Below are 11,347 nucleotides of genomic sequence, written 5' to 3'. Positions count from 1 at the left end.
GAGGTTGTTCGGCGACCCGACGGCTTCTTTCTTCATCAGCAGAAGTATGCGCACGAGCTACTTGAGCGTGCCGGCATGCTCAACTGCCACCCTGTCGCTACTCCCGTTGACACGAAGACCAAGGTTTCTGCTCTCGAGGGCTCGCCCGCGTCGGATGCTTCGCTCTACCGGTCCATTGTTGGTGCTCTCCAGTATCTGACTCTCACCCGGCCGGATCTTCAGTATGTTGTTCAGCAAGTGTGTCTCCATATGCATGCCCCTCGTGACTATCATTGGACCCTCGTGAAGCGGATTCTCCGCTACATCCGCGGCACGATGGCTCTTGGGCTCATTCTCATGGCGTCCACTTCTCTGGAGATGGTGGCCTACTCCGACGCGGACTGGGCCGGCTGCCCTGACACCCGTCGGTCCACCTCTGGCTACTGCGTCTACCTCGGTCCTTCCCTCATCTCGTGGTCGTCCAAACGACAACCCACGATTTCGCGCTCTAGTGCGGAGGCTGAGTACCGAGCTGTGGCTAACGCCGTCGCCGAGTGCACCTGGCTACGACTACTACTTCAGGAGTTGCATCATGACGTCTCCCAGGCCAGGATTGTCTAATGTGACAACGTCTCTGCATGTACCTTTCCGCTAACCCCCTTCATCATCGCCGGACTAAGCACATTGAGCTGGACATTCACTTTGTGCGTGAGCAGTGGCCCTTGGACGCATTCGGGTCCTCCATGTTCCGACCGCACAACAGTTCGCCGATGTGATGACTAAGAGACTGCCGACTTCCACCTTCGAGGAGTTTCGTTCCAGTCTCCGCGTTTCCGGCGCCGCTTCGACTGCGGGGGTTGTTGAATATATGTGTACGTGTATATTGTGTCTTGGGCCCACCTTCTAGTTCATCTGTATAGTTACGGTTATGGTCTCCCTCTGTACTCATATATACGTGCCTGGTGCATCGATCAAAGCATTGTGTTTGCACAGCCTATACTCATATCCTACACTCAGCGTGCTAACTTTCTTCCTCCGTGCATGGATTGAGATTATAATTTATGTTTCGCGGCAGTAGATTCGTCCGACGTCGATATGCTCTTTATTGTTTTCCAAGAACATTTCATGACTTATTCGATCACGAAACGGCTAGTACTACTGAAATTGCTGGGAGCGGGATCGCATTGAAGTCGCTCCGCATCGGTGGTCTCGTGGGGGAGTAGAGCTGAGGCAAGCAGACGAGCAAGTCCGCGGTCGAAGGAACGCTGGCTTGGCTTGCTTGCCTCTTTCCTCGGGAAGCCCAACCCAAGTTGCACAGATATCCATCCATCGTCAATCAAATCAATCAATGCCGCAGTCGTGATCCGTCGCCTAAAATAATCTCCAGGACACGCTGCCTTTTCGGGAGGGGCCCCCTTTGTCACGTTGCAACTCAAACCTAAATAAATAAAACGAACAAAGAAATGAAAGAAACGGAAGAAAAGAGTTTGTGCGTTGGTGAGAGGAATGGATGCGTCGTCAGCTACTCCACTCCTGGCACTAGGTAGCTGCTGGCGGCCAGCCTACTTTGGAATCCGCAGAGGCAGGCTGAGGGGAGGTGACTCCCCATGAGGTTGTACGCAAGATGACAAAACGACGAGACGAAGCAGAGAGAGAGAGAGAGAGAGGGGGGGGGGGGGGGGGGCATGGGTGGATGGACGGACGGATGGATGGGTGGCAGAGTGACATGGCACATCTCCCGAGGGAGATAAACCGCTGCCTCCCCCTCGCCTTGTCCGGGCTCGACGTGCGCAGCCTTATCTGCAGCACGCACGCACGCAACGCATCCCCCTCTAGTAGAGGGCTGGCTCGGGGCTACGGCGTAGTAGACGTGCTGATGAATCGAATCGGTCTTCTCCTCCTCCTCCTCCTTCCCGTTTCATCTCTCATGCATGGAGCCGGCCATGGTTTCTACGAGCAGTCCAAGGCAGTGCATGCAAGCACGGCGGACTCGATCGATCGATCGGCCGGCGCGGGTCGTTCGTTTTGCCTTTGCCGATCGTAGCGGCTCCCTGGCTGGATCGGACCCTCTCCCCCGGTTCCCGTGGCTTTGCGCGCGCTCGCATCGCCGGGCCCTTTGCTCTCTTGCGTCGCGTGGTTGGGTTGGGAGGCGCGAAAGCTTTGAAAAAAGCCCAGCTGTGCGCTAGCTGCGGCTGCGTCCGTGTCTGCGCGCAGTGGAAAAGAGCAAATTCTTCGCGCGCGTATCGGCCCCCGCGCCACGCTCCCACGGCCGCAAATAGATGGTTTTGTTCGCTTCATCGGGTGCCACAAACACACGCTGCCATTTGGGTCACAAAACCCCCCAGAGTACGTACACGATCAAACAATTAGTGAAGCTTCATTATCTACTTATAAAAAAGTCGATTTTCATGCACAAGGGGGAAAAAATCCACTCGCCTTACCTGGTCCGGCACCAAATAAAGGCGGCAAAGTACAAGGGAATCCGGGTCCCAAATGTGGCAAGCCAGCCCAGCCTTGGCACGCTGACACGGGCCATCCAATCGAATCTTCCTCCTCCGCGGACGGAGATCTCCTTGTTCACGGATCGCTTGCTTGCTTTCTGCGACAGGATGTGTGTGTGCGCGCCTCGAGGCTCGCCGTTGCTGCCGCTGCCGCTTTGGGCAGCCTTGGCCGGACAAAGAGAGGCGTGCGTGTGCGCGCGCCACCGCCACCGCGCCCGTCCGTACACGAGCCGCTTCACGTGAGCGCTGCGCGCGCATCGAGCCGCGCACTTTCTGGGCTCGATCCGCGTGCAATCGCGCGTCGTCATCCGTCGCGACCTGGCTCGTTTGAAAACCACGTCAACTCCATCCACCGGGGCCGGACCCAAAAAGAAAGAATATATTTGCATCGGACGTGACGTTTTAAAGATCTATCGAATCGATGGGTGGTTAAGCGTACGATTACCGATGAAACAGTATGGGACGGGCACTGATCCCATACGTACGTACATGCATACACACACGTAAAAAACACATGGATCATTTGTCCGGACGGAGCGGTTGCTGTTGAATCGTAGCTTGATCTTGGACTTTGGTCACCGAACCACCTGAGAAGATACCACGCAATTCCCGCGTGCATGTGATGACCCTGACCCCCTTGAGTTTGGCACGTGAGTGAGAGAACAAACACCAGCACTAAAATAGGAAAAAGATAAGTGCCGAACGTGCGGCTTTTGCGATTCTTGCCCCGAACGCCGAATCCACCCTCCGTTTTTCGCGCACGAATCTTGGAACAGAACTCTGCCATGTCATTTTTCTCGCTCGTTCGGGTTTCCTACACGAGCGACCGAACGATGCAGTCACTCCCCCTCCCTTCGCCCCACACCTTATCCACTCGAGACTCGACGCAAGCAACTAGACAAGGAATGGATGGGAGGAAGAGAGAGGTTAGGCGGCAGCTCACCGACGGCGCCTGGGATGGCGACCTGCAGGTGGCCAAGCGGCGGCGCTCGGCAGCTCCCGCGTGGAGGCGAGCTGGCTCCTCTGTCCTCGCCGGAGTCGCGGCGGGGCGGAGACGAGGCGGGCGACAGCAGGGAGGAGCTCCTCCCGGACCCAATATCGGGACACGGCGCGCCGGCGACGAGGTGGGCTGATCTGTCCTCGCCGGAGTCGTGACGCGACGGAGATGAGGCGGGCAGCGGCGGGGAGAAGTTCCACCGGTGGTGCAGGGGCCGGACCTGGCCGAAATCAGGCCGGAGGCTGCCGATGCGTTGGGAGAAGAGGCGGGGGAGAAGCGGAGGCTTGCCAGACGAGCTCGGCGTCAGCATCAGCACGCTCGTCGGGGAGTGCGGCGAGCGGCAGCAGGCTGGATGGAGAAGGGCGGCGTGCAGCGGAGAGGCGGAGGCTCACCACCAGCACGCTCGTCGGGGAGTTCGGCAGGGCCCACAACCAGCAGGCTCGATGTGTGGTGCTGCGAATCCTGCTTTGGCGCGGTGAGGCCTCCTCCCCATCGTCCCAGCCGTAGAAGGAGGCGAGGGGAACAAGCTGGAGCTCGATTTGCTGGCAGCCGGATCCGGGGCACACAGAAGAGCTTGCTGGGGCAGGGAGGAGGGTGTTCACCACCAGCGACGACAAGACGACGTCTCCAAGTCTGGGATAGCTCAAGCGACGGCGACATATCCAGTGGGATTCATTTCATCTCTTCTGCAATGTGAGGCTGCTAACCTCGCGTCCTTTTTTTGCTGCATTCACTTTTCTTTCAAGTCCAATCTCATTGTTATTATGAATTAGGAATAGACATTTTTTGTTAACCGATGGATGAGTGGTTGGACTTGCTCACTATGTAGCTACACAAATCAAATTTTCACACAAACGGGCACAGAACTTTGTAAACCTGATGGCAAATTATGATGTGTTTTCCATCATGACTTAAGTTTCGATGCGTGGAAATTATGATATGTTTCCCAAGGAAAAATATCCAGTGCACTTTGCCATGTTTCTTTTCACATAATTGCCACTACATAGCTATCAACAGTTCTAAAATTGCCATCCAAACCATTTGCATTTTGCTGTGGTAATTCATTAAATTAACAAAAACAACACAAAATGGCAAATCTTGCAATGGTAAGTTTTCCTCTTTATTTAACTATTATTAACATGGCAAATTTACCTCAATACCCATGGTAATATTTACCTTTTATTGCCATGGCAAGTTTTTGCTATTTATTTGCCATGGCTAATTTCCTTTTATTAACATGGCAAATTTACCTAAATCCCCATGGCAATATTTAACTTTTATTGCCGTGGCAAGTTTTACTTTTCATTTGACCTTTGTTAACATGGCAAATTTACATAAATCCCCATGGCAATATTTAACTTTTATTGCCACGGCAAGTTTTACTTTTTTTGCCATGGCAAATTAACCTTTTATTTACATGGCAAATTTATCTTAATCCCCATGGCAATATTTAAATTTTATTGCCATGGCAAGTTTTACTAATTATTTGACCTTTATTAACATGGCAAATTTACCTAAATCCCCATGGCATTATTTAACTTTTATTTGCCATGGCATCATTTAACTTCTATTGCCATGGCAAGTTTTTACTTTTTATTTGCCGATGGCAAATTGACCTTTATTAATATGGCAAATTTACTTAAATCCGCATGGCAATCTTTAACTTTTATTGCCATGGCAAGTTTTACTTTTTATTTGCCATGACTAATTTGCCTTCATTAACATGGCAAATTTTACCCAAATTTCCATGGCAAATTTTTTACTTTTAATGACATGGCAAATATTTACTATTTATTTGACCTTTATTAACATGGCAGATTTTACTGCTTTGCCATGTCAAATATGTGCAATTTTTAATATGATTCTGGTTATGGTGTTTTTCTTTGTTCATTTTTTTTGTTTTTTCAACTTTTTGTGTTTTTTCACACACGACATTTTTCGCATACATTACATATAAATTTAAGTAAAAATACCATGACATTTTTTGCTGTGAATTTGCCATTGCAAATTATTTTGTTTGCATGATGGAAATTTTCCATGACTTATTCTTTTTCTTTTGGGGGTTATTGTTAAAATATATTTTACGACGGTGCTTGTATAGAGCCGTAGAACAAGGGATTTCCCCCACATCCTGTATCCATTCTTGCTCCTCTCCTTTAAAAAAAAGAATGTACCTCCAACTGAAACAGCAAATCACATTTTTTAGCATGGGTGTTATTGCTTCTGGAGCCTTTGAAATTCGTCCATATTAAGTAAAACCCGTAACACACAAGCTTATGGCAACAACAGGAGGCTCCACATGGCAAGAACTTTGTCTTCTACATGGCAACAATTGAGGATGGCAACTCCTCTTCATTTCTAACTTTTTTTGGACTTTGTTTTCATAAACACATGGGAACATCACTGTAACAAGGTTGTCATTTTTTTCGACAAACCAATGCGTCAACTAAGTACACACCTTTCCTACATACATGCATCTGTCATCATGCATTTCTCATCATTAACAGTTATCAGATGGCAAGAACATTTTCACATACATGGAAACAATAGGGGTTGGTAGCTCCCTCATCCCCCTCCTGTTTTCATAGACTCATGGCATTGTACCTTTAACAGGGTTGGCAATTTTCTCAAACCCCACACAGCATCTACATCAACCCCTTTTGATACATTAGCTCCCTCTCATGAAAAGTTTCAAAAAACAGATAAGGAAGTGTCGTCAGTAGCAACAATTATATGGTAAGAACAATATGGGATGGCAAGAATTCACAATTCATCAAACTACCACACATTTTTTTCTTGTTCTTGCCATCCAAATAGATCTGAGCATGGCAAGATCAGCAAAAATCTCATGGCAGATCTGAGGATGGCAAGATCAGCACAAAACTCATGGAAGAGCTGAAAAAACAAAATTCATGGCAAGTACATGTTCTTTTTTCATCACTGTTAAGTTGCCATATGTGTGGTACTTTTATTGTAGGGTTCATAGCTTTCTGTAAGGTCCCTCAGATCTTGCCTTGGCAACAATGGCTAGATCAGAGAGGGGGGAAATAGGAGGAGGGGGGAGGGGGAGGTGAGGAGGTGGTGTGCGGCAAGCAAAATTCACCTGATTTCACTTCAAGTAGCTCAGCTTCTGTAGGGTTCCTCAGATCTTGCCATGGCAAATTCCATAGATATCTATGAAGAGGAAGGGGGACTATGGTGGGGATCGGGGGTGGAGGTGGGAGACGCAGGGCGTTTTTGGATCGGGGGTCGAGGGGAGAAGCCACGTGGACCAAGAGGGGGGTTTCGCCATGTGGTAGTTCGGGGGTTAAGGGATCCTTCCGAACAGGTTTGTACCGAACGTGCGCGCGTTATCGGGTCCTAAAATAACCCACACACCTGAAAACCCACATACACTCACTCATATTCACTCTTTCACACCGGGCCCCATCTTGGCGCTGCCACGCTACAAGACGTATCTATGATGGCACAGACCCCAACGCAGAAAGAAAACTCCGGACCACACTCGCATACGTACATGCAATGCACGAGCCAGCCCAGCCAGCCAGCCAAAGTTGCACACCAAGACTTGGTTTCCTTCCCCTCCCTACTCTATTCTACTCCACTCTACACTACCGCATTCATTCATATCGACCGATCATTCCACCACCCTACGCCACACCGGTGGCCAAATATAGCTCCGGCCCGCGTATATAAACGTCAAAAAGGGGTGGGGGGCCTCCCCTCTTCTCGTAGTCCGAGCACCAATCTAGATAGCCTCCGCCCTCCCTCCCTATCTCCCTTGCTTGCAAGTCACACGCACTCCGGCCGGCCGGCAAAAGATCGGGCTCTTTTGGTTCCTCTTTCGTTTCCTTTTCTCCTCCTCCCAATCTTTTTGGTTGTGTGCGTTGGTGGAGAAGTGGAGGAGGAGATGGACATGAACAGTGGCTGGCTCGGCTTCTCCTTGTCTTCCTCTTCTTCCGCCGCCAGGGGCTACGACGCCGGCGAGGGAGTGGGGTGCGATGGCGGTGACGGTGGCTCCTGCTCGTCGCCCACCGCGGCGGCGGCGCCTTCTTCGCCCATCGTGGGCGTGCCGTTGCACTCTGGCGGCGGCTCTGTGCAGTACGACGGCCCAGGTAACTGACCAATCGCATGCAACACGAGCTCAGGGAGGCTATGTTTAGCTTGTTCGAATCATTGCTTGCATGTTCATTTTTTTTTTCTTTCCGCCGTGTACCATAGCAGTGTCCAAATCTAACTAACAATAGTAGGATGAAAACTACACATGTTCATGTTAATCTTGTTCCACGACAACTCGCTGGTGTTGTTCCTAGTTTGTATTGGACTACCAATTTATTCACTGATGCATCTTGACGCTGAAATGGAATATCAACAAGGCCTTTAGTTTGTGTTTGATCGGACTCTTTTGTCTTAACTTTTGTACAGATTGGAGGCATCAGCACGCAGAAGCCAAAGGCCCCAAGCTGGAGGACTTCCTGAGCGTCGGCTACGGCAACGACAGGAGCAGCGGCAGCGTCTACGACGCCAGCCACGCCGACCAGCTCAAGTACCACCACCACCAGGACGTCCATCACGCCTATCCAGGCTCGCCCTACTTCCAGGGCAATGGCGGCGGCGGCGCCGTCATCGGGCTGGACATCAACAACGCGCCGCCGCCGCCACACTGCACCGGCCTCCCGGACCACCACTACATGCCGGCGCACCACGGCCAGTACTCCCTGTGCCCGCCGAACCAAGCTGCAGGCACGGGCGCGATGGCGGCGGCGCCAATGTACAGCTCCGCGGCTGGCTTCGACGGCAGCACCAACATGTCCATCTCTGGCATCAAGTCCTGGCTCCGGCAGTCGATGTACGTCCCGGAGCGGTCGCCGGCGGTGCCTCCATCCGTGCACGCCGCCCCGAGCGAGCCGCTGCCGCCGTTGCCGGCGCCGTGCGTCCCCGTCCCTCGCAAGCTCGCGCAGACGTTCGGGCAGAGGACGTCGCAGTTCCGCGGCGTCACCAGGTTGGCCTTGCTCTTTGCGTGCTCAAGCTTTTGCATCGTTTACACGTCCGGGCTCGTTCATGGATTCATGCTGGTTCGTACGTTGATTTGCAGGCACAGGTGGACGGGGAGGTACGAGGCTCACCTGTGGGACAACACCTGCAGGAAGGAAGGCCAGACCAGGAAAGGAAGGCAAGGTGAGCTCCTGACAGATCAAGATAGAATCACAAAACATTTCTGCCTTTGTATGTACCACTACATCCATGGACAACATGCTACGACTGACATCAACTTCCTTGCTTGTTCCTGAATCTCCCGAATGCGACGAGCAGTTTACCTAGGTAAGCCATTGCTATGCTACACCCTATCCAGTGGTTTTAGAGGTTCAGTTTGGAACCTCAGGCTGTCCATTGTTGTTGTTACATGCTGATCGATCATGGCTGATCTGAAATTTGAAGGTGGGTATGACAAGGAGGAGAAGGCCGCGAGGGCTTATGATCTGGCAGCGCTCAAGTACTGGGGGCCAACGACTCACATAAATTTCCCGGTAGGTTTCAGCTTCTGAGACGCCATTGCATTCAAGCTTTCCACTTAATTAAGCCCAGGGAATGTGGTGGTACTACTGGTGTAGGGGCCTGGTACTCTGGTTCATTCCTGCACCTATATAGTAACTCGCTGCTGATTGAATAAAGTGCTTAATAGTAGTACAACAGATGTTTTCAATGTTTCCTTGATGGATCGGACGTGCTGGGTTCTGTTGTCACATGTAGTTAAGCACCTATGAGAAGGAGCTGGAGGAGATGAAGCACATGACAAGGCAGGAGTTCATTGCGCACTTAAGAAGGTGCACCAGTAGCCTCTAGTAACTGTTTTTTGACTTCCTGTTTTTGTCTCTCTATGTAGTACCTCTGCACCATCAGTGATTCAGTGATGCAGTGCCAACAATTATTACCATTGCAAAGAACTATCGCACTATAGATCATTTATTAAATTGTTAGCATATACTAGAACCCTAAACCCTAAATCCTAGAGTACTATAGATCATTTATAATTTTTTTAGCATATACCGGAACAAAACCATGGCAAAATCTGATGAACATCTTAAACATCACTAGAGACAAAATTTCTCGTAGAGTACAACTGCGTAATCTGTGTGCACTCCTTCACATACATGTGCATCCAAAAGGGTGAAAAACATCTGGCGCGCTCACCAAGGCTTGCAACTTCCGAGTTAAATTTTGTTCTTTGCAGGAACAGCAGTGGGTTCTCGAGGGGAGCATCCATGTACAGAGGAGTGACCAGGTGCCCCATTTTTACCCCCATCCGCAGGCTTTTTCACCACCCCAAAACTTGCTCTCTTCTCAGCTCTACTAGTATAGTCCATCTCACTCACAGTCACAAGTCACACACAGACAGACACGCAGAAACACACACGCATCGACTTGCCAGCCTGTGGCACTGTGTGTGATCTTTTCTTGTTGCGCTTGCTTTCCCTTTCCCCAGGCATCACCAGCACGGCAGATGGCAGGCCAGGATTGGGAGGGTGGCAGGGAACAAGGACCTGTACCTTGGCACCTTCAGTAAGTTTTTGTTTTCTTACTACTCTTGTATGCAGCTTGTTCACTCCAAGTTCCAAGCCTTAACAGTCACCCAACTGTTGCTAATCTAACTGTAATCTTGTTTTTCTTCTTCTTTTTTGTCACTTGTGCATGTGTTTTTTTGTCTATTGTCTAATAGTTGTGCGGTGAATCAACCTCCAGATGCTGAGTACACTGTGTTCTCTTTAAAAATAAAACCGTAGGTACGCAGGAGGAGGCGGCGGAGGCGTACGACATCGCGGCGATCAAGTTCCGCGGGCTGAGCGCCGTCACCAACTTCGACATCAGCAAGTACGACGTGAAGCGCATCTGCGCCAGCTCGCACCTCATCGGCGGGGACCTTGCCTGCAGGCGCTCCCCGACGCGCGACGCGCCGGCGCTGCCCAGCGGCGTGAGCGTCGCCGTCGAGCGCCCCGAGGCCGGCGCGTCCGACAACAGCTCCGACGCCTCGGACGGCCACCGCGGCGCGCACCTGCTGCACGGCCCCCAGTACGCGCACGCCATGAAGTACGAGGCCGGCGAGGGCAGCAACGGCGGAGGGAACTGGATGCCAGGCGCGGCCCGGCCGGTCGCCGGCGTCCCCAGCGCGCACCCGCTCCCGGTGTTCGCGCTCTGGAACGACTGAGTGAGTGAGTGGCTAGCATAGCACGCAGCGCAGGGACGTAGTAGGTAGCTAGCTAGGGCAACATGCCCACATGCACGGTGGTGCAGGAGGACCGATGATAAAGCTTGAGGGGGAGGCCGTGTTGTGATCGGCCGACCCCTGCGATGCGAGGGTGGGGGTGCGATGCATGTCGTTGCATGGTTGGCGCCTTAACTTGTCTGGGAGGTGCCGACAATTTTGCCGCAATGTGAGACTCTTTGACGTGCATGCATGCATGCATGCCACGACGTAGGAGATTTTCAATGCTAGCATGCACTGAACCTTTGCCACTTACTATATGCCATGTACTATTACTGAACCTGGGACGTGCGCCGATGCCTACGGTGTTGTGTAGATAGAGCGGTGGATAACTGGATGTGCGCCTCGCGTCGCGGTGCATGGGCGCGTCGGGCGGAAGAGACGACGCAAGGAGATGGTATTACATGCATCGGCTGAGCTGAGTGCTGCCTCTGTCGTAACCCGTGACGCAGCGATGCCTTGGAGAAGCCGATGCAGCATACCGATGTTGGGTGGCAGTGGCCGGAGCTGCAGCCACGGTGCGTACGTACGCCGGAATCGGGGCGGCTGCGCTTTTATACTTTGGTGCCGAAAGTGGCAGCGTGCAGCACCTCGTCCAACTCACAGAAA

The 11,347-nt window shown here is 51.8% G+C and overlaps 1 protein-coding gene across 2 annotated transcripts; it reads left to right on the top strand.

Annotated features, from left to right (window-relative positions):
* The first annotated feature begins 6,710 nt into the window (after positions 1 to 6,710).
* Positions 6,711 to 11,018, top strand: LOC123098633 (AP2-like ethylene-responsive transcription factor AIL1). 2 transcript variants are annotated; one of them, XM_044520677.1, is made up of 9 exons: positions 6,711 to 7,592; positions 7,903 to 8,479; positions 8,573 to 8,655; positions 8,791 to 8,799; positions 8,917 to 9,005; positions 9,229 to 9,302; positions 9,716 to 9,760; positions 9,962 to 10,038; positions 10,260 to 11,018. In XM_044520677.1, the coding sequence occupies exons 1-9, from the start codon at positions 6,938 to 6,940 to the stop codon at positions 10,679 to 10,681; spliced, it is 2,031 nt and encodes a 676-aa protein (XP_044376612.1). In that variant the 5' UTR covers positions 6,711 to 6,937; the 3' UTR covers positions 10,682 to 11,018. The 2 variants fall into 2 exon arrangements, with proteins under 2 accessions (XP_044376612.1, XP_044376611.1); XM_044520676.1 differs by having other exon boundaries at positions 6,712 to 7,592; positions 9,710 to 9,760.
* The last annotated feature ends 329 nt before the right edge of the window (positions 11,019 to 11,347 follow it).

This window comes from Triticum aestivum, chromosome 4D, assembly GCF_018294505.1.
Source record: "Triticum aestivum cultivar Chinese Spring chromosome 4D, IWGSC CS RefSeq v2.1, whole genome shotgun sequence".
NCBI classification, from domain to species: domain Eukaryota; kingdom Viridiplantae; phylum Streptophyta; class Magnoliopsida; order Poales; family Poaceae; genus Triticum; species Triticum aestivum.
Note: the sequence above shows the minus strand (reverse complement) of the source record. Positions and strands in the feature narration are given on the sequence as shown.

Excerpts from the sequence above, each read along its gene's own strand:
- LOC123098633 (XM_044520676.1), top strand. The coding sequence starts at position 6,938 with ATGATGGCACAGACCCCAACGCAGAAAGAAAACTCCGGACCACACTCG. Across the intron at positions 9,006-9,228 it reads CGACTCACATAAATTTCCCG|TTAAGCACCTATGAGAAGGA; the intron begins GTAGGTTTCAGC and ends TGTCACATGTAG. Across the intron at positions 10,039-10,259 it reads CCTGTACCTTGGCACCTTCA|GTACGCAGGAGGAGGCGGCG; the intron begins GTAAGTTTTTGT and ends ATAAAACCGTAG.